Source organism: Delphinapterus leucas, chromosome 2 (genome assembly GCF_059928025.1).
Source record: "Delphinapterus leucas isolate spDelLeu-1000000601 "Yukka" chromosome 2, BTC_Dleu_Yukka2, whole genome shotgun sequence".
In the NCBI taxonomy this organism is placed as follows: domain Eukaryota; kingdom Metazoa; phylum Chordata; class Mammalia; order Artiodactyla; family Monodontidae; genus Delphinapterus; species Delphinapterus leucas.
Window position 1 is genome coordinate 79,830,973 of NC_143130.1, and position 21,856 is coordinate 79,852,828.

The 21,856-nt window shown below is 45.8% G+C and overlaps 1 protein-coding gene and 1 long non-coding RNA gene across 3 annotated transcripts in view; one reads left to right on the plus strand and one right to left on the minus strand.

Annotated features, from left to right (window-relative positions):
• Positions 1–15,925, plus strand: part of LOC111177658 (uncharacterized) — an 88,527-nt gene extending 72,602 nt beyond the window's left edge. The window contains exons 4-5 of the long non-coding RNA XR_016392090.1: positions 294–512; positions 2,464–15,925. This is a non-coding gene — a long non-coding RNA (uncharacterized LOC111177658). The remainder of the gene's footprint in view (positions 1–293; positions 513–2,463) is intronic.
• The window catches only part of MYZAP (myocardial zonula adherens protein), a 130,651-nt gene that overhangs the window by 79,582 nt on the left and 29,213 nt on the right, over positions 1–21,856 (minus strand). For both annotated transcript variants that reach the window (XM_089907164.1, XM_022579596.3), the window contains exons 5-10: positions 19,188–19,301; positions 15,341–15,493; positions 11,542–11,667; positions 10,435–10,563; positions 5,987–6,066; positions 4,201–4,306 (exon numbers count right to left, since the gene is read on the minus strand). In XM_089907164.1, the coding sequence (XP_089763290.1) occupies positions 4,201–4,306; positions 5,987–6,066; positions 10,435–10,563; positions 11,542–11,667; positions 15,341–15,493; positions 19,188–19,301 (708 nt within the window). The remainder of the gene's footprint in view (positions 1–4,200; positions 4,307–5,986; positions 6,067–10,434; positions 10,564–11,541; positions 11,668–15,340; positions 15,494–19,187; positions 19,302–21,856) is intronic.

Genomic DNA, 21,856 nt, shown 5'->3' on the forward strand with positions numbered 1-21,856 from the left:
CAGGGTACTGGGCAAACATGTGCTTTTGTATTTTACATTTCAGCACACCACACAAGACTTTTAAAATAAATTGTGTGCTAACAAATGGCTGATCCATTTAAAAGGGAAGATTCTTGGGATGGAGAGAATTTAAATTTTTAAAATTGCTTTCCTCCAGATAATTTTCCCCTGGGCAGAAAGCTGCTTTGGTTGGCGGGGCACTGGGCCTTGATGAGAGCAGGCAAAGAGGTGTCAACGTCCTGTTGACTGAAGATGTTTAAAGATGTGTCACGTGTTCGCTGCTCTGGCTGCAGGTTCCGCCCAGCCTTGTGCTCCTCCCTGATCTCCTGGTTCCTTTAACGGCAAGCTAAAGAACTCAGCCGGATTCCAGACAGCTTGTCAACAGAAGAATGAAGCCCAAGGGCAAGGACGACTGGAACTCAGCTAACACCAGATGATAAGATCCATGAGGGCAGGACCACATCTGCCCAGCTCCCCACTGGGTACCCAGCCCCACCACAGAGAAAATGCCGGTGGGTAACTGGTAAATGGATGGACGAGTGAGTTTCCTCATGAATGCTATTTTTTTCAGTCCCTCTGTGTATTTTCTGGCAAACCCTTGAAAGTCTAAAAGGGGCATATTTAGGCGTGTGTGTGTGTGTGTGTGTGTGTGTGTGTGTGTGTGTTTCTTTCAGATCCAGAACCAGTCAGAAGAACTAGTGATGGGAGGGAGATGACCAATCCCTGTCTAACACCACAAAAGGAGACTTAATTTGGTACAAAGATCTAGCCAAGTGGGGGTATGTGCTCCCACACTTCACGCAGGACGCTTTGTATCTTTTCTCAATGAACCTGACCCCATAAGATACATAATCCTTCATTTCAAAAGGGCCCATCCTGCCCCTTCTTACATGCAGAAATCCCTACTGAAATATACTGTCCCACACAATGAAAAGTCATTATTGAGCTAAGGACTGCAACACCTACGCTGGTTAATTTTTATTCAATATATCGTCATCATCATTATTATTATTATTAGAAATTACACTCCACTGAGGTGGAAGTAAATATGCTGCTTAACATTTAAGGATTCCAAGAACCTCAGTAATAATACCTGGATGTTTTGAGCTAAAAAAAGAAGCCCATCATTTTAATAAACTAACTTCATTCACAGACACTGTGATTCAGATGACAGCAACAATGGATGGGAACTAGATTCCTACCCCTGGTGAGTGTGAAGCCATCACAGGGACAAGCTTTCAGACTTCATGTGAGGGAAGGAAAACTGTCCCTAACGTTGGTGACACGTAAAGGTTGCCTCTATTTCCGGGTCAAATTTGTCTCAATATCTGGGTGGCTGGAGTTCACAGATAGAAAGACACTTCTCAAGTCAGAGTTCAAGATGCCACACATGACTAATTCAGCTGTCTGGATTTTTCAAACTTTGGTCCAAATGACTTGAACCAATTTAATATGTCTTTGCTGCTTTCACTCATTTTGCAAAGCAATGAGAAGGCTGAGATCCTAACAACAGGCACAGCCTAGTAAACAATAGAGAATTCTTTATATAAGGAGCTTCTATCCCGACTTCTCTCCTCATAAAATGCACCCGTGATTAAAGGCTACATATACTTCCCAGGACAGCCAATACTAGAAATGTTTCCTTTATGTTGAACAGAAAGCTGAAATTGGCCACCCAGTGGCTCCAGCCTGGCTTTGCACTGCAACACAAACAAAAATATATTCCATCTTCTCCATGACCGTTTTCTAAGATGTGAATTCACCTCTCATGTCTCCCCTTTTGCCCATGTCTTGCCCGAGTGCTTCAGCCACTCCCTGGATTACTGTAGTTCTCAACTCCTTTCCAACCTGATCCTGAACATCTCAATGTGCTCATTTCTCCCCTTTCCATGGTTCTAACTTTTAAAAAAAAGTATTCACATAAATGGCTACAGCAATTGAAATTTTAAACCATCCTTTTGTTGTATGCGTTAATACAGTGCACTGGACGAATACATTAATTCTTACCACCTGATTTAAGTAGTTGTTAGTTTAAATTTAGAATTAAAGCTCTCTTCCTCTGTCTCTATCTAACTGTTGAAACACAGCTGGCCCCTAGGTGGTGCTCATTCTGGCGGCGCCATCCTAAATTTCAGCCTGTCATTTCATGCCCGTGGCTGGGTCTTCCAGACCACCTCATCAGCACTTAGAGAAGCTCTACTTAGGAGATGTTAAATCACAGGTAGTAAAGCAAGGCATGGACAGTGATCTTTATATGCTTCCCTATTTTCATATATAAATATTCCCCTACTCCTTTCAAATTGGTATGTCTGTTAGAGTCCGGAAGTCACTGAGAAAACAGAATTCTAAACTACTTGAAAATGTCTTTTAAAAAAGACCAATCATTAAACCCTTACAGGTGATAACTCAATCAGAAGCCCACACATATGAGGTTTTGTTCACTGGTTCTCTAATATTCGACAGGGAAACAACGCAGACAGCACCCTGCCGTGAGGCAGGAGAAATGGAGTGCACCACAGCCAAGGAGCCCCACGGGGAACTGAGGGACAGCCTTGCCCCGGACTTCATGTGTGTGAAGTTCAGAAGCAGAAAAGCTATGATCTAACAGCCATGGTTCCAGAGATGCTAAATGTGACAAAGCAATGCTTTTCCTTGGGAAACACACTCCTGACAACTACCCAATGCTGATATACGGCAAGACCTACCCATCCCTGTTGCTGGCACTGTTCCTGCCTGGCAGTGCCAAGGAACTGTGAAAGTGCATGCGGGGTTTCCTCATCTGAGCCTTTGTTCCCCATTCTCTTATTCTACTGAGCCCTGAGACTGACACACGGGCCAATCACACTGTGTGACTGGGTTTCTCATTTGGGAGCAGATTTTATCTAATGTGTACGTTTACCCTACACACAATAAAAAAAAAAAAAGGTGTCCCTCCCCATCCTCACAATTGCCTGACCTTAACTCCACTCATAGCGCCAACATTTTAGGGATTAATAAAAAAGATAGGGCTTCCCTGGTGGCGCAGTGGTTGGGAGTCCGCCTGCCGATGCAGGGGATGCGGGTTCGTGCCCCGGTCCGGGAAGATCCCACATGCCGCGGAGCGGCTGGGCCCGTGAGCCATGGCCGCTGAGCCTGCGCGTCCGGAGCCTGTGCTCCGCAATGGGAGAGGCCACAACAGTGAGAGGCCCACGCACCACAAAAAAAAAAAAAAAAAAAAAGATATACGTTTAATCTTCTATTTGTCTATCATATGTGTAAATTATTTATTAGAAGTAGATATACTTTAAATTCTAATAATACATTAACAGATAAATTTTCAGAGTTGTGCTTAATATAAATTTTTTTTCCAGTTTTTCCACTGCCAACCAAATGTTTAATTAAATTGAAACCTTTTCTTTGCAAGTTAGAGAATTAGTCCCTAGGGAATACTTATCACCTTGTTAGTACTAACTGTTCTTATTTCCATCTGATTTTTTAATCGAGCAAGAAAAATACACTAATATGTGATTAGCTGTACACAGCATGGACTTTCTCCTATGGAGCATCACCATGAGAGAGACAGGTACAGTGACACAAGTTAAAAGAAACTCTTTTCCTCTTAGAGAAACATAAAAGTTCAACTTACCTGTTTTTTCATTTAGAAAAACAGGATAGTAAACTATGTCCAGCATACAGTAAGCCTAAAACTTGCTTTCATGTTACATAGACAGCTAAGGAGAAAAAGAATAGCAGAAAAGAGAAAAAACGAAGAAGAAGGGACAGACAGGGAAAAGGAATGACAGAGACACACCAGACGTGGAGAAAGGACAAGAGCAGAAGCAGGGGACAGGCAGGCAGGTCCCGGGGTGCAGAGGCCTGAGCTGAAGTGAACTGTTCTTGTCACACCCTTTGGTCCCTGAGCTGCAGGCACCCATAAAGGGTACTGCTGTCCTGTGTAGGTGAGTGAGCTTATGAATCGCACCTTCCAGCTTTCTTAACTGTAACCCTTTCATCTAGGGTTTCATCCCTCTTTTAGAGGGATCATCACCAGTCCACAGGGGACATATGAGGACCTTCTCCACTGGGCCAAGATGGCAGTGGCCTGAGCTAGTTCACTGTGAGCCACAGAAGATGGAGCTGAGAGTCGTATCTGGCTCTAGGGCTGAAGTGTTCCCACCACAGGAAGCAATCCCGGGCCCAAGCCCTTTGACAGGGGCTTACCTCCTCAACCATCTGCTTGACTTTCTTCTGCTGGCAATGCACCATGTCATCTAGGTGTCGGATCCGCTCCCGGAGGCTGGCCGATGCCTCCTCCAGCCGCTGATACCTAATACAAATAGAAGAAAGAGCAAGTGAATCCTCAAGCAAAGCAACAAGGGCAGCACCCAGAGTCACCGCTTGAAGGGAATATTGCCCAGAACAAGACGCACTCTTCCTACTTTGTGTGTATCCTAGTTTATTAACTACCAATCGACCACCCCACCGTAGAAGGAAGATAGGACCATTTGTCAAGTTCCCACTTGCAAGTTTTATCCTGTATAAGGACAGTTACTACACTTTCCAGGGGCTGAGAGAGAATTTTTTTGCACCACTTACAGATATGAGAGGCTTTTTCTTTTTGGGTTAATACAGCATTGGAACATCCAGTAATTACCACGATCAGGAAAACAGAGAAGGAGAAGAATCTAGCAACACAACAAAATATCTGAAATCAAGTGGCAGAGTCCTGGAAAGTCAGGAATTACAGTTGTTCCATACATCATTTATTTTGAGAAAATGGGAAAGACGCTGCAAGACCCTCTCTCCATCAAAACAGGGCAGACCACCTCATAAAACATTTCATACTTTAAAAAAAAAAAAAGCACAAATTATCCTCAGACTTTACTTGGTTCAAATAAACCAAATGAACCAGCAGATGGACTCTACAGTCCTTTGGGGCCCCTGGACTGGAACATGGACGAAGGGTCTGGTGGTCTGCTTACCACTTCCCATCTCTGCCAGGTCCCTCCTCAGCACTATGTTAAAGACTAGGGAAGATCCCTATAACTCTGCAAACTCTGAAGTTGCACAAGAGGAAGAGAACAGGTATTTTTTCAGCACATACTATGTGGCAGGCAGTACACCCAGCAGTTCCCTCACAATAATACCCCAATGAGATGGGCACTCTTCACATCATTACAACTCTCCCCACTTGAAAAAAGAATTCCCGTTTTACAGAGAAGCAAACAATCTCAGGGTTGTTAAGTAACTTGCTCAAATGCTCAAAGCATCCCAACCTTGTTTTCCTTCACTAGAGGGCCGTGCGTGGCCTCGCTGCCTTCTGGTTTCCAGAAGAGGCCGTGGACTGCTCCTGCATTTCCCATGCAGGGCTTTATACACTCATAGCCAGAGGACAAGGCAAGGTTTCATTGAGGAATGTTTGGAAACAAAGACATTGTAAAATTAAGTTTCCATGGCAATGGTATTAGTCACTCTCGAGTTTTCTCATCAACAAGGTGCATCCTGTGGAGCTCAAGGTTATGGAGAACATTTATAGACTGAACTCTGGTACTTGTGACAGGCTTTGACGTGTTCCACTGCACTAACAACCAGCCCTGGGTTGTAAGATGTGGCTGGAAGCTCCACGTTGGAAGCTCCCAGTCCAATGTTTGGCATGTATCAGTCTGCAATGGGTGATGACCAAACGAATGACAATGCAAGGACCAAGTGAGCCCACAAAAACACAGCATGTCCACCATCTAAATCCATTACAAGATAAAGGGCAGGGCTTCCCTGGTGGTGCAGCGGTTGGGGGTCTGCCTGCCGATGCGGGGGACGCGGGTTCGTGCCCTGGTCCGGGAGGATCCCGCGTGCCGCGGAGCGGCTGGGCCCGTGGGCCGTGGCCGCTGGGCCTGCGCGTCCGAAGCCTGTGCTCCGCAGCGGGAGGGGCCGCAGCAGTGAGAGGCCCGCATACCGCAAAAAATAAAAATTTAAAAAAATTAAAAAAATAAAAAGCATTACATCTTACCTTTCTTTGTCAGAATTGGTAATTTCCGTTGACATTTCTGTTTCATGCTCCAGGAGCTGGAGTTGAAGTTGATGGCGTTCCTAAAACAGACAGACACTAATATTTAATCTATGGATCCCAAGTTGGCTGGAGAATGTACAGCAAGCAACTGCAGCACTAGTGAATTCAAGTCTATGTGACACCCATGGGTTTTATACACCCACTTGCCAGGGTCCAAACAAAGCTCAAAATGTCAAATTTACTGGTGTGTATTTACAGATGAATATCCTGGATAAAGCCAGTCGAGATTTTTTTTTTTTGCGGTACGCGGGCCTCTCACTGTTGTGGCCTCTCCCGTTGCAGAGCACAGGCTCCGGACGCGCAGGCCCAGCGGCCATGGCTCACGGGCCCAGCCGCTCCACAGCATGTGGGATCTTCCTGGACCGGGGCACGAACCCGTGTCCCCTGCATCGGCAGGCAGACTCTCAACCACTGCGCCACCAGGGAAGCCCCAAGATTTATTTATTTATTTATTTTTTAAAGCATTTCGTCAGCCCAGGCTCAGATGTCTTGTGAAAATTTATGGTTCTAAATAATGTTAATCAATACTCTAAATCAGTGGCCTGTGATACTACAAATTTCTTGGGATTATTTTCTGAATCATCAAGAGGGTCTGGAATCCTGTAATATCCTATAAGTTAACTGGGATGGTGTGTACACGGGTGTGTTCACTTGTAAAACTACATTGTGAGAATCAGAGTAACAGTGCCCCAACGGTGTCCACATCCTAATCTCTGAAATTTGTGAATATGTTGCCTTACATGGATAAAGGAACTTTGCAGCCGTGATTAAGTTAATGGTCTTGAAAATGGGGAGGTTATCCTGGATTATCTAGTTGGGCTCGTATTAGAAGGAAGAAGTAGGGTTAGAGTCAGAAACAGACAAAGACTAGGAGATGCTACAATGCTTGCTGGCTTTGAAGCTGGAGGATGGGGCCATGAGCCAAGGAATATAGTCAGTCTCTAGAAGGGAACAAAGGCTAAGAAACGGATCCTACTCTAGAGCTCCCAAAAGGAAGCCAGCCCTGCCAACACCTTGATTTTAGGACTTCTGACCTCCAGAACTAAAAATGATAAATCCATGATGCTTTAGGCCTCTAACTGTGGTAAACTGTTACAGTTTCAATAGGAAACCAATTCATGTATCAAGCTGTGCACTTAAGATTTGTACACTTTGCTGTGTTGTGTGTGTGTGTGTGTGTGTGTGTATATATAAATTTAGAAGTTTACCTAAAATAAGTAATATAAGGGACTTCCCTGGTGGTCCAGAGGTTAAGAATCCGCCTTCCAATGCATGGGATGCAGGTTCGATCCCTGGTCGGAGACCTAAAATCCCACATGCTGCGGGGCAACTAAGCCCGCGTGCTCTACTGCCCATGTGCCACAACTAGAGAGAAGCCGGCGCCCCGCAACAAAAGATCCCGCACGCTGCAATGAATATCCCGCGTGCCGCAACTAAGACCCAACGCAGCCAAACAAACAAACAAATATTTTTTTAAAAAAGTAATATAAAATCTGGACACATTTCTTTGAACAAAGTGGAAAATATTAATAAAAATGTAGTGCCCACCACAACCAAAATTGCCCTAGAAATGTTACAGATGAGAGTATAATAAATTTCCTTACAGTGAAGTTTATCAAATTCTGCTCATTAATTGGGAGGAGACTCTTCTACTTTAGGTCCTTCTCTAAGTATGGCCGTGCCTCATCTTTAACCTCAGAAGTTCTCCCCAACAAGCTCTGGCTACTTATACACACTCCAAACGTCTTTTCCACCACATATTCAAAGCAGAGCCTTGAAACTGTAGCCCCCTCAACTTCTGAAGCTGTAAGCAGTGGCAGACCAAGGGGGGACCAGAGCTGGGGGGCAGTACACCACGGGAGGAAGGGTGTGTTATCATCGATGTCCTTAGAATAATGAAGGAAGACCGACTTTTCAGTGGGGTTTTATTACTGCTTTTAAATCTCTACAGCAAATGCACATTCTTACTGTCCCCACGGGTTCTGCCACTGGCTGGAAGTTTACATCAGCCCCGAAATAATGATGACTCTGTAACAAGCGAGCTTTCCCTCAGACTCCCCAGAAAGCTGTCTTAAAGTAGGGCAAGGCCTAACTTACAGCATACTTTAAAATTCGATTTTTTTCTAAATGGAGGTACAACAAATCTTGAGTATTGCACAATCAATACATTTGTATACACATTACCTGGTGAAACCACCACTGAGATCAAGGCACAGAATATTATCTATTCTGCGGAAGGGTCTCTGATAGAACACGCTCCTTACAAGGCTTCTACCGACAGGAAAAAAAGGCGTCTGGGACGCAATACTGAGAACAGTAAACTAAGGGATACAGCACAGAAGCCACTCAAAAGGACATGGTGTGTCCTCGAGAAAAATCCAAAAACAGGTGAGAACAGGAATACAAACTCTGTGGGCATGCTGTCCATATCCTGTGTGACAGAGATCTGGCACAGTTCCTGCCGCCCCAGATTTATCCCTGAAGGGGGAAACCAGTAAATGGGTAGTCTAATCTTAGCTAAATAAAGCAAGCATTTCGCTAGCTTAAATGGGAAAGATTAAGAGGAAAGACAATAGATTTTCAATCGCTAAAGAAAAAGCCAAGAGGATGTGGGGAACATTTTGTGTCACACAAACGCTGGCAGGGACGGCCGGCCTTACCAACACCAGCCTGGCCCCCAGCCATACGGCCCTCACCCGGGCTGCACGTGCGCATCAGTGGGAAAAAGCTAGGAACTTTCAGAATCGCAAGGGTATAAAGACACTCAGCTATAGAACAGGTCCAGCTGAAAAAGAAGCTGACACCAGGGGCAGACATTTATGCAAGTAACAACATAAAAATCAGAGCCACACATTTGTGAGCCCCGACTTTATATATGCCAGGCACCGCGCTGAGCACTTGGTACAGATTTTTCTCGTGTACTCCTCACAGAAGGCCTAAGAATAAGAATTACTATTGTCAGCATTTTACAGAAGAGGAAACTGAATTTGGAAAAGTCGAGTAACTGCCCACAATGAGAAGGAGAGGCAAGACTCAAACCCTAGGTCTGCCTGATCCTAAAACCCATATTCTTAACCAGCACACGGACAGTCTGTCTGTACATCTCCCCGTGCTGCCTGCTCACCTGGCTTCTGCTTGCTGCAGGACAATCTGTCACCCATGGGGAGTGTGTGCTTTAACCAGCACCGTCTGCTGTTGTAGGAGAGTGGGGATGTGGGAGATAGCTCACCCACGTTCTAGAAAATGCCCTCATTGCCCAATCATTATGACTGCCACCTCCAGCCAATGCTGACGTTAGCCCTAACTATGCCACTTACCCGCTCTTCAATACCACATGGGATTCTGCTTTCCCAGAGGGTGGAGGCGAAATTGTAATTGACTCTCTATTTGCCCAAGTCCCTCCCCAAAAAAGATGTTACCCAAAACAGGAGCCCCCCACCAGCCCCGAAGCTCCACAGTATTGCATTTCAGGCTGTTCCCAAGCTGGTTACGCCTCCCTTGACAGGGGACGGTGGAGGGAATCGTGCCGCAGACACCACGGGTCGGCCCTCTTCTCAGAATCACCCGGGAGCCCAGTTGTGGACCCTGCTCACACTGTCACTCCCCCTCCTGCCATCGTCAGCCTGGGGATTCTCAGCACCCAGCGTCAGTGAGTTACAGGATGCTGACGGGTGAGGTCTTGGCTGGTCAGGGCTGTCCTGCAAACCCATGCCACGAGAGAGCCACTTTCCAGGAAGCAGCCACAGCCCTAGCCTTCAACTACCCCCCTCCCCCAGCAGCGCGCCGTCACCTGCTAAAGGTCACCCGCCCTTTCTCTCTCTTTTTTCTCTTTCCTCTCTCCCACTCCTCCTTCCCTTTTCTCCACTTCCTGCCTAATTCCCAGGCTCCCTCTTCCCTTTCTCTAGACTGGCTCATTATCCGGGCAGAGCTCCTGCCTTCTGCAGCCCTCCCCCTCAAACCCACAGAGAAAGGCAGTGTCCCCCGCTCCGACACAGAGTGTCAGAGAAAAGCGAACCCTTCAGACCCAGGCAGGGCTTGGGCTGTCGCTGTAACGTCGAAATAGGGCTTGCCTGCTCAACAAGTAATCTAAGTTCATGCTTGGGGCCCCAGCAAAGCAGGGCTGCTAAAATATTAGTTTCTGTAAAATAATTTTGTACGTAATGTTTTTTGAAGCATCAAAATTTTCACCATGGGAAAAATTAGAACTTTGTGGGACTTCCTTATACTTTCTTTTACAGTTTTCTCTTTGGTTTTTTCAAGTCACAAATTGCAGGGATGAGAGGGATCAAGTGGTGAGGGCTTCTCATACTTTGGGGCAGGGCTGCAGGGGAACTGCTGCACCGCAAGGGAGGCTGGGCGAGGGGGCCCCGGGCCCCAAGCTGTGTTACCTTCTCCATGCGCTCAATCAGCCTGTCCAGCTCCCCGATCCTCTGGTCCTTCTCCTCTAGGCTGATCTCTGCCACTTGAATCTTTTTATTGGCTTCTTCAATGGCTTTCAGGAAACTATTGGTTTCTTCCTGCAAAAGAAACGCACTCCCCTCAGCAGAGCGCAGAGTAGCCTCCATCAGGGTCCAAACAGCTCAGGCCTGGCTAAATCATCATGTCTCTTTAAAAGCATGACCTGGGGGCCTAGAAGTGTCTCACAGATCATGAACTCAAATTCCATGATTCTGGTTCTCACCCATGAATAAAGACACATTGCATGGCTTTTTAATGGGCCTACTTATTTTTTCTCCTTTTTTTCCCCTTGACTCTTTATGTCTAAAAAGAGCCTACAAATGTTATTTATCCCCTGACTAGGTGCTCAGAGTGTCACACAACCTAAACGGAATTAGGGCTGGATCTGGAATTGAATGCAGAATGCTCAGATCTTTCTCCCATATTGCAAACCACCAACTCAGTCCATCAGCCAGCACATGTATTAAGCCTGTGAGGACACAAGGTAAGGCAGAATGGAGTCCCTGCCTTCAAGGAATTTATGCTCTTTTAGAGAAGCCAAGATGTGAGACATACAGCTCAGCTCCAATAACAGGGACAAGAGAATTCCATGGCAAAGAGCAGAGAAACTGTGGGTTTCCCAAGGACAGAGGACACTTGCAGGTGTGTGACTGGGAAAGACTTCATTCGTGGAGATGCTGGCATCTTCGGGGCTTTCAGGGAGCATAGGTAGGATCGAGGACGGGCAAGGAAGAGCAAATGGAGTGAGAAAGGGCGTGGCTGCAGGTAAGCCCAGGATCTGCTCGGATGCTGGCAAACGGTCAGACCAGCTAGAGAAAGTGGTGATTGAGGACTATTCCAAGCAGGGAAGGTGGTGAGTAAAGGAAGGGAGGGAGAAGGGAGAGCAGTGAACCGGCAAATAATAAATTCCTTGACCCGTCACCCACGTTAGAGTCCACTAACTCACCTCTGAGCACAAACCCTACCATGTAAAGCTCACCAACAATAATGCACCCCAAACTCTCTGCTATCCCATCAGCAGGTAGGACATAACACACCAGGAGCGCCTCTCTCTCGGCACTGTGCCTCTGCTGCTCTTCGTGCAGCCTTTCTTCATACTGGCTGTACAGCTTCCTGGTCATCTCTCTCATCACCTCTGCGTTGGCTTCTTGGGAGGATTCCACCTGCAGAGAGACTCAGTTCAGAGCTACAACTCTGGTGGGCTCAGGGGGAATCCACACCTTTCACTCTGTAGGTATCAAGTGTGGACTCACGGGGGAGTGGACCCATGCCCCAGGGCTCTGCAGGAGACAGAGGCAGCAGGAACTAACGGGGGAAGAGGTAGAAGGAAGAAGGAAAAGGGGTGAGCAGGTGCAGAGAAAATTAAAGTGGCCCCTTACACTAATTTACTTGATATTATCTGGAAAAGGTGCTCCACAGGAGTGAATTTTTCAAAAGGCAGAAACGTACCTCTCTAAGTGTCAACCTTGCCCCCCAAATTTAGCCATTTTTAAACTGAATTCTCTAAAATGTATCATGCTCCACTGTCTTATTTACCTCTTTCTTCAATGACTCTTCCTGTCTAATGTTCTTTTGCTCCCGAAATTTTATCATCTTTTTTTTTTTTGCGGTACGCGGGCCTCTCACTGTTGTGGCCTCTCCCGTTGTGGAGCACAGGCTCCGGACGCGCAGGCTCAGCGGCCATGGCTCACGGGCCCAGCCGCTCCGCGGCACGTGGGATCTTCCCAGACCGGGGCACGAACCCGTGTCCCCTGCATCGGCAGGCGGAATCTCAACCACTGCACCACCAGGGAAGCCCTATCATCTTTTATTCTATCAGTTTTAACAAACCTTTTTCTCTAGTTAATATATCCACACTCTGATTGGCCTCAGAAAGATATGCTTTTTAAATTCTTCACTATTCTACTGTAGGCTGAAATTAAGACCACTACGTTATTAGAGTTGGGTCAGAGTCCTACAAAATTAAAAAGTAAAAAGGTTTGCTATAGGAGGAAGGAGGGAGTTAAAGAGAAAAGAGGAGATTACAGATACTGATGTTCTATTTCTTTGTTTTGTAGATTTAACTTTGAAACCGAGTAAATAATTTATCTGTTATAAATATTAAAATTTAAACAATTATCTACCAAGATCATTCACTGGGACAAGAACAGACCTTTCAACAAATGGTGCTGGGATGATCGGATTTGTCACATACAAAAAAATGAAGTTGGATCCCTAATACACCATGTACAAAAATTAACTCGAAATGGATTAAAGGCTTAAATGTGAAAGCCAAAACTATAAAACTCTTAGAAGAGAACCATAAGGCAAATCTTTGTGACCTCTGATTAAAATTAGATGTGACACCAAAAGCATAACTGATGAAAAAGAGATAAATAAGACTTCATCAATATTCAATATTAAAAACTCCTGTGCTTCAGAAGATAGCATCAAGAAATTGAAAAGATAACACCTAGAGTGGGGGGAAATATTTGTAAGTTATTGATCCAATAACTTGTATCTGGAATATACGGAGAATGTTTACAACTCAATAATAAAATATAAATAACCCAATTTTAAAATGGGCAAAGGATCTGACAGACACTCCAGAGAAGATACCCAAATGGCCAATAAGCACAAGACATGATGCTTAACATCATTAGTTATCAGGGAAATGCAAAACTACAATGAGCTTCACACCTACGAGGATGGTTACAACCAATAAAAGAGAGTAACCAGTGTTGGCAAGGATGGGGAGAAACTGGAATCCTCTGACATGGCTGGTAGGAATGTAGAATGGTGCAGGCTATGCACTCTGTTACCTTTCATGTTGTTTGACTTTTCTCCCCAGGGGCATACATTACTTTAAAAAAATTTTTAAGTCAGAAAAGCAGGAAGGCCTTTGAAGAGAAGCTGCCCACATGGAGTTGAAGCCATCCCATTAGTTGCACAGGCCAATCAGTCTCTAGGAAACACTTAAGCTCATATAAGAAATCTGGACTCATCCTTTCCATACCTTTGTGCTTTTCCAAATGTTGTGTTTGGAAACATTCCCATCCGGTTTGGGGGACCTTAGCTGGGGGCTCCTGGGGGCTTGCACAGGAGATGAGAAAAAGTAGAGCCGTGGGCAAGCAGGCTTATGTTGGGAGTGGCTGGTGTTTCCTTTCTTCCCTGGCCCTGCCCTCACCTGTGAACTTCAGGCCGTTGATTTTATGCCTCTGAAGGTTTGTTTGCGTCCCTTCCTTCCAGCTTACTGCTTGCTTAAGAGAGCTGAGTTAGCTCGGTAGGTAACCTCTGGGTAAGTAAGGTGTACTACAACCCGGCTAGGCTACATGATGTTTACTCCAAAGACTGGACAAAAGTCTCTCTTGATGCCCTCTCAATCTCCCCTCTCATCTCTAGGCAAGTTTTGGTACCAAGAAACCACAAAATGGGAAATCCTGAAGAGAGGTTATCATTAGCTGAAAGAGACCCGTGTGTCCTGCACCCCATCTCCACTTCTAGAATGGGCTCTGTCCCTCACGTCCTCTTTACGCTGCATCCAGGTCACATGAAATACTCTGAGTCCTGTCACTTTTGTAATTTGGGGGGTGTGGGTTTGGGTGAAGTAAAGCATTAGTCTCTACAACAGGCAATTGCGGACTGGATTTAGAGGTTTGGTCTCCCTGACACCACAGCACCTCTGGAACAGACATGGATGAAGAGCACAGGTGCAGAGAGTAGATAGATACTCAGTACATATTTGTGGAATGAATGACTGCATAGAGATCCTACATTGAGGAAAAGACTCCAGTCATTTCAGAATTTTTCAGCAACAAACACCTTTTTTTCCAAAGTACCTCTTACGCAGAAATACAATATATGAAAAAGTAGAAGAGCCTCCCTGTTTGAAGTGAAAGCAAAGAGGAGCTGATCGACTGTGTAGCTCTCTGGTCCCTCCCCCTTCCCAGGTGGTGGTGTTTGGCCAAGTGGGTGGTGACGGCACAGCCTGTGGGGCAGCCATCACAGAGGCTACACAGTGTGGTGGCCTGTACTCCCCATCAGCTGTCCCTGAGGCAGCCCACAGGTAGGGGACCACGTGGCCCAGTTTGTTCCCCTAACTAAATTCTTAATAGCACCTCCTCTCACTCCTGAACATACTCTGGTTTGAGCAATAAATCACATGGGACACTACCCATAACACACTCTCCCCTAGAATAGCCTAAGGCTGTGTTGAACACAATCGGAAAAGCACAGGCTTAAATAAAAACAAATTCATTCAGGAAATAATTTGTTGAGTGACTTCTGTGAGCCATTCGTGGGTCGGTTCCTGGAAGTTTCAAAGCTGGAAGGAGCACTAACATCTCCAGGGCCTTAGAAGCTGAGCTGAGGAATAAGAACGACCTGGGGACAGGAGGGACACTGCCCAGAGTCTTTGGTCACCCACCCATTTTCTTCCTGGGGGCCCTTCAGCTCTTCATTGTCAAACCAGACAATGAGGCCTTGGAACCTCAGAGAGAATCTAAACAGTGAAGCTTCTGAAGTCCCAGACCTGTGGGCAGCCCAAGTGTCCTCTCAGTACATAAGAGCAGTGCCATGATGAGGCCTCAGTAGCCCTTGAGGCCACTGGGACCACGGCAGGAGAGCCCAATAGGGGTATATACAGGGTACCCCCAATCTGCATTGGCAGCTGTGAACACAGAAACCCCCTCAGTCCCTTCAAGTCAAATCCTGTGGGGTTGGCCACAAAAAGGGTGGGGAAGCCCAACAGAGAAGAGAAGAGAGAAAGGGAAATGGGAGAGTTGGCGATGGGAGAAGAGAGAAAAGAAGGAGAGAAGAGAGAAAGGTTAGCAGGAAATCTACATTCCTGTACTTTACCTTCATTTTCAACAGCTGGTTTTCAACCTGTGCTACCTCTAACTGCCTCTGCTTTTCCCGCAGCTTGTCCATGGAGGCTTCATATGTCTGCTGCAGATTTCTGATTTGAGCCTTAATGTTGCTATTCTCCAAAGTAACATCCACAAGGGTTTTCTGTCAGGATGAAAATAAAAACCAGATCTAGCGGTGTGAGGAAACATGGCCAGAGTCATACACCGGGACATCCCTTTGTCATTAACGGCTGAGGGAGACATCGGCCCACAGGAGCTGCAAGCCTGGGACCCTGGTGTTAGAGCACCTGAGGGCCCCCTGGTGGTCAGGAGGGCTGCCGCCCTGTACCTGGGTGGGCCAGCCAGCTTTCCCCTGTAACATGCCACGGCTGCTGCTAACGCCGCTTGCCACTGCTTAGGATGGATGGAAATGGATTAAAACACTTTTCCAAGGAAAAATGTTCATAATACGTCATTACACGTGGAAAAAAATTGGGTTTGAAAACAGTAAGTACAGAAGAATCCCATTCTGAAAAAAATAATGCATGAGCATCTGTCCAAATGTATTCATGCCTAGAAAAAAAAAAAAACAAAACTAGAAGGAGTCACCAAAATCCAAATAATGATTTTCACTATGGGATAGGATTATAGGTGGTATTAATTTTCTTCTTCGTATCTTCTATATTTTCCATATTCCCAAACTGAAATCAGAAAACAAAATACGTGTTTTATAAAATGGAGATATTCCCCTTTTTTCTTAAACAGGTTGTTTACTTCTGTACTTCTAGACGAGCTGCCAGGACAGTGACAACAGGGCTGAGGATCCTGTAATGCCTGCAAATGCTTCACCTCCCTCGCTCAGGCAGAGAAGGGTGGTGATGAAGGGAGGGGTGGGCAGGGAGCCGAGTCTGTGACTCCCACAAGTGCCTGCCAAGGGTCAGAAGCCTGTTGCTTATTGCTCCAGGCTGCCCACTGGAGCAGGAATGCTTAAATTAATATCGTTGCTATTTCATGCTTCAGGTCACTTGCTTAACTCTCCTGACAGAGAAATGGCTTCCACAACCCCAGAATTTCTACCAACGGACACAGGCTTATGGGCACCTTCTACCACCTCCTGAAGCCACCTACAACTTTATATTAGAAGATCTGGAAACTCTGGTGTTGAACACACGTCCTAATACCTGTGTCCTCTTTGTAGATGCCAGTCTCTGAAGCTCCTCCACCCCTTAGCCTCCACTTTGGAGAATAAGCCTCATGCCTAAACCTATTCAAATCAGTAGAAAGGATTTTCAATGGTGCTAAATAGATATTAAAGAAAATACAGAAGCCATTTGAAAGTTGGAATCACAGAGCACTGGAGATGCAAGGAGCCTTAGAAACCATCTGGCCAACAACCCTCTCTCCAAGTCCCACTGGCTTTACAGAGACCGGTCTTGTGCTCAGAACCTATATCTGGACCAAGAGACCAGGGCTGTAGCCCTGGATTAGCTATACACTTTGTTCAAGTCATTTCTGTTGGCCTCCGTTTGTTTATCCATGAAACAAGGGGATTGGAGACCATCTCAGTAGTGCCTTCCCGCTTTGACATTCTATAAAATCAAACCAAGGATCTGGTCTCGTCAGTAATAATGAAAATGGAGTAGACTAGACAATGGAAGAAGTAAGAAGGCAACTATTTTCAGACTCCGTTGAGTCTCCTGGCCACGGGATGACGTGTTTCCTTCCTCTGCCCCGCCCTCTTCCCCAGCCTCCACCCCCTTCTTCTTTTGGTTTTTTTTAAACAACAGTTTTTCATCTTTTCATTATAAGGCTCCTCTGTCTACCCTGGAATAAGAGACTAGACTGTAGCTAGGAATCAGTCAGGGTCCCTGGGTTAGGGGGGGACCCTGTTCTAACAACAGTTGACCTCTGAAGTAAATGCCTGGCGTGTCAGTGGTGTGGACAAAAATGTTGCCTGCCATTCCAGGAAACAATGACTGTTGCCCACCATCAAGTCATCAGCCACCACAGCCCCCCCCCAACAGCGTGCCCTGAGGGGGATTCAAGATGGAAAAAGGCAGGATACTAGCCCTAGATAGTTACGATGCAAACCAAAGAAATAATTTCAATGAGCCCGACTCTTACATCTTCTTATACACGGAAAAGCACTAAAAACGTTAACTGAAGATGTCTGGCTTTTTTTGTGATTAACAGTAATCTTCTGATCTTTGGCTACATTTCTTTTAAGCGAAACTCCTATCTACCCTGGTTCCTCCCTCACCCCTTTGGAGCAGTTCCTCAGAGCTGTCTGAGAGACTGATTCCCAGGCTATAGGGCTCAGTAAGGTCCCCGAATAAAACAGAACTCTGAACTTTTAGGGTGTATGGGGTTTTTTTTAAAAAATCAACAGTGGGGTGGCAAATCAGAAGTATGATGGGGAAGAAAACCCAGATACCAACCAGATCTGAACTCAGGTGAGATACAGCATTTCCTGGTTGGAAGGTAGTGAGATGTCTGAGAGGGAAGGAAAGGGAGCCTGGGTGAGCCCCCTTGATAGCAGGAGGAAGGGAAAATAAAGGCTGCTGAATAAGCCAGACCCAAAGTAGGGCTTGGCCTGAGGCCAGGGGAAAGCTGCCAGGCACTATGGGAGAGCCAGGAAAAGGGTGGGACTCAGAGGCCCCACCAGAAATGGGCCTCCCAGACAAATCCAAACACGGGGCCCACCCAGGCCCACTGCGTGACCGTGGCCTAGCTTTGCTGTTGGCACCACTGCCCGAACAGCTGTTAGTAGAGAATACTAGATCCTAAGGGAAGTGGATAATCCCAACGTGAAAATTTGTTTGCTTATCTAGCGAATTATTTATAGAGAACCAGAAAGGATGTGAAATAGCTTGTGTGAACTTCCAAGAGGAAGGTAAAGAGATAAGAGTCAAATAAAGTTGGAAGGGGACAGAAATTATTATTTGCACGTTTGGAAACTAAAGCTAAGGGGAGCTGCTTCTGGTGAATATAATGCTTTACTCTGAACATTTTCAAGTTCATTTGCACGTTACGCGGTGGGGGGCGGGGGTCAGTGGGAAGATTAAAGATGGGCAGCATATGAGGGGTTAACTCCTAGCAAATGAAACTAATCAAGAGAAAAACCCCCTTGACGTGTGGTGACCACACACATTTGCACAAATGTGGGATCCTGACTCTTTTCGCTTCCCTGCCTGGTAGTACAAGATATTCTTTGGAAGGCACATGATTTCTTTCAAAGCAAAATAATTTCCAGGGACTTCCCTGGCGGTCCAGTGGTTAAGACTCCGTGCTTCCAATGCAGGGGGTGCAGGTTCGATCCCTGACTGGGGAACTAATATCCCACATGCCTCGCGGCCAAACAATAGTAACAATAATAATTTCTAAATTAGAAAAAAGTACCTAACAGCCTCTGGGAGTTACTTGTCATGAATGAACACAGATTGCCTTTGCTTAAGTCTGGCTTTCCTGTGGTTGGTGGAACTTCTCATAACACTGGGGCTTAAGGGAGTGGGCTGATGTGCTGTTTTAGGCACTGACACTTACAACCACTTGGGTGTCTAGTGGAACAAGTGACATCTCTAGCACTGAACTCAGGATCTAACCCCCCATTTTAATAAGCGCAAAAACAACTGCAACTCCAAGGTTGAGAGTCTCAGCTTGGAAGCATTTCCATCGGCTTCCTTCCTTCACCGTCTCCCTGGCCTGGCCTCTACTGTGGCTGTGTGTAAAGGATTCCAAATAATGAGCTGAAGACATTCTGTGACTTACTTTTCTACAAAGACACAGGGCCCACCCTTGGCTAAGCTCTCCTGCACTGGAACAGAGGAGACCCAGGCGAATCGGGAGCAGATGAATACCTGCAGGCCGATGGAGTCCGACACCAAAGCCGAGTTCATGGTATTAAAACTGTCCAGGGCTGACGACTGGGTTTGGATGTAATTCTGCTGATAATCCTGTTGAGCCTGTGAAACCTGGACAGATTGAGGAGACAGTTACACACAACCCATGCACACACACTCATGACAACCTTCAGCTACACACAACCAATGCACACACACTCATGACAACCTTCAGTTAGGCTGGAACATTCCCCTGATGGCTTTACTTAAGCAGATAATTTCACAGACCATCTGGGTCAGTGATATTTCAAGTACAGCTTTAAATTTAAAAGTCACCATCTGCATGACCCAGAGAGTAGAAAGACAAGCCTACTTTTCCTTCGGATAATATTCACACATTCCCCCACAGGGCTTCACTTAGTCCTCGCAACACCTTGCGGCAGCCAGAACATTCTCTTTATAGGGAGGAAACAGGATCAGAGAAGTTCAGGGATTTGTATGCAAATAGCTAGGAAGTGTAACAGCTACTTTTAGAACCTAGAATGCAGCTGAATACCTTCTTGTGCCATCTTGCTTTTTTTTTAATTTATTTATTTGTTTTTGGCTGCGTTGGGTTTTCGTTGCCGCGCGCGGGCTTGCTCTAGTTGCGGCGAGTGGGGGCCACTCTTTGTTGCGGTGCACGGGCTTCTCATTGCAATGGCTTCTCTTGTTGCGGAGCACGGGCTCTAGGCACGCGGGCTTCAGTAGTTGTGGCTCACAGGCTTAGTTGGTCCGCGGCATGTGGGATCTTCCCGGACCAGGGCTCGAACCCGTGTCGCCTGCAATGGCAGGCGTATTCTCAACCACTGCACCACCAGGCAAGTCCCATCTTGCTTATTTCTACTCACCATGGAAGGAATATACTTTGGGCTCAACCAGTTCTCAAGAGTTGTTTTGTGGCTGCTGCAGTTGTTGTGCTGTCTTTGTTGGACGTGTATTTAACACGTTTGAGAGAGATTCAACAGAGGCCAGTCTTAAACTAGGCCTTAAAGAAGGGCTGGATATAGAAAGGCCAGGAGAGGACTTCCCTGGCAGTCCAGTGGTTGGGACGCCGCGCTCCCACTGCCGAAGGCCCGGGTTCAATCCCTGGTCGGGGAACTAAGATCCCTTGAGCCTTGCAGTGCGGCCAGAAAAAAAAAGGCTGGGAGGCAGTAGAACCAGGGGTAAGGTTTCTGGGAAGGCTCAAGGGTAGACCCCGTGTGGCCTGTGGGAGACACAGGAAGCAGCCAGGCATGAGAGAGCGAGAGGTGCACCCTTGGGAGTGGGAGAGAGAGCTGAAACAGCAGCCCAGGCCCAGGAGGCACGTTGCTGCTCACGGTGTGTTCATACAGCAGTAAGTTAGCATCTTAACCTGGCTACAGTCCGTGGTGTGGCCTGGAGGAGGAGGAGACTGAGGGTAGAGACTGAGCTCCTGGAACAGTCTAGCATGAGAAAACAGGGTATGTAGGAGGTGGCAATGGAAAGCAAGGGGCAGAGATCTGTTTTTGCATCTATTGCAAATCCAATCCTTTGGCTTTAATTACAGTCATTAGTGTCAGTGGATGGCAGAGTGAATTTCCATAGATACGTGAGAATTTCACAAATCTCTTCCGACGTGTCAATGAGCATGGGCTAGATGGATATGTTTGTATACCCCCCTCCGCTGTAATCAAGGCAGTAGGTCTTACTTAAGCCGATAATTTCACAGACCAGACATAAACTAGACTCATACACAACTGTGGCAACTGTGCTTCTTTCCTGCAGATGTTAACTTTTTTTTTGAATTTTATTTATTCGTTTTTTATAAGTAGGTTCTTATTAGTTATCTATTTTATACATATTAGTGTATACATGTCAATCCCAATCTCCCAATTCATCACACCATCACCCTCCCCCCTGCCGCTTTCCCTCCTTGGTGTCCATATGTTTGTTCTCTACATCTGTGTCTATTTATGCCTTGCAAACCAGTTCATCTGTACCATTTTTCTAGATTCCACATATATGTTAATATACAATATTTTTCTCTTTCTGACTTACTTCACTCTGTATGACAGTCTCTAGGTCCATCCACGTCTCTACAAATGACCCAATTTCATTCCTTTTTATGGCTGAGTAATATTCCATTGTATATATGTACCACATCTTCTTTATCTTCTTTATCCATTCATCTGTCAATAGGCATTTAGGTTGCTTCCATGTCCTGGCTATTGTAAATAGTGCTGCAATGAACATTGGGGTGCATGTGTCTTTTTGAATTATGGTTTCCTCTGGGTATATGCCCAGTAGTGGGATGACTGGGTCATATGGTGGTTCCATTTTTTGATTGGGTTGTTTGTTTCTTTAATATTGAGCTTCATGAGCTATTTATATATTTCAGAGATTAATCCTTTGTCCGTTGATTTGTTTGCAAATATTTCCTCTCATTCTGAGGGCTGTCTTATTGTCTTGTTTATAGTTTCCTTTGCTGTGCAAAAGCTTTTAAGTTTCATTAGGTCCCATTTGTTTATTTTTGTTTTTATTTCCATTTCTCTAGGAGGTCGGTCAAAAAAGATCTTGCTGTGATTTATGTCAAAAAGATCTTGCTGTGATTTATGTCAAAGAGTGTTCTTCCTATGTTTCCTTCTAAGAGTTTTATAGTGTCCAGTCTTACATTTAGGTCTTTAATCCAT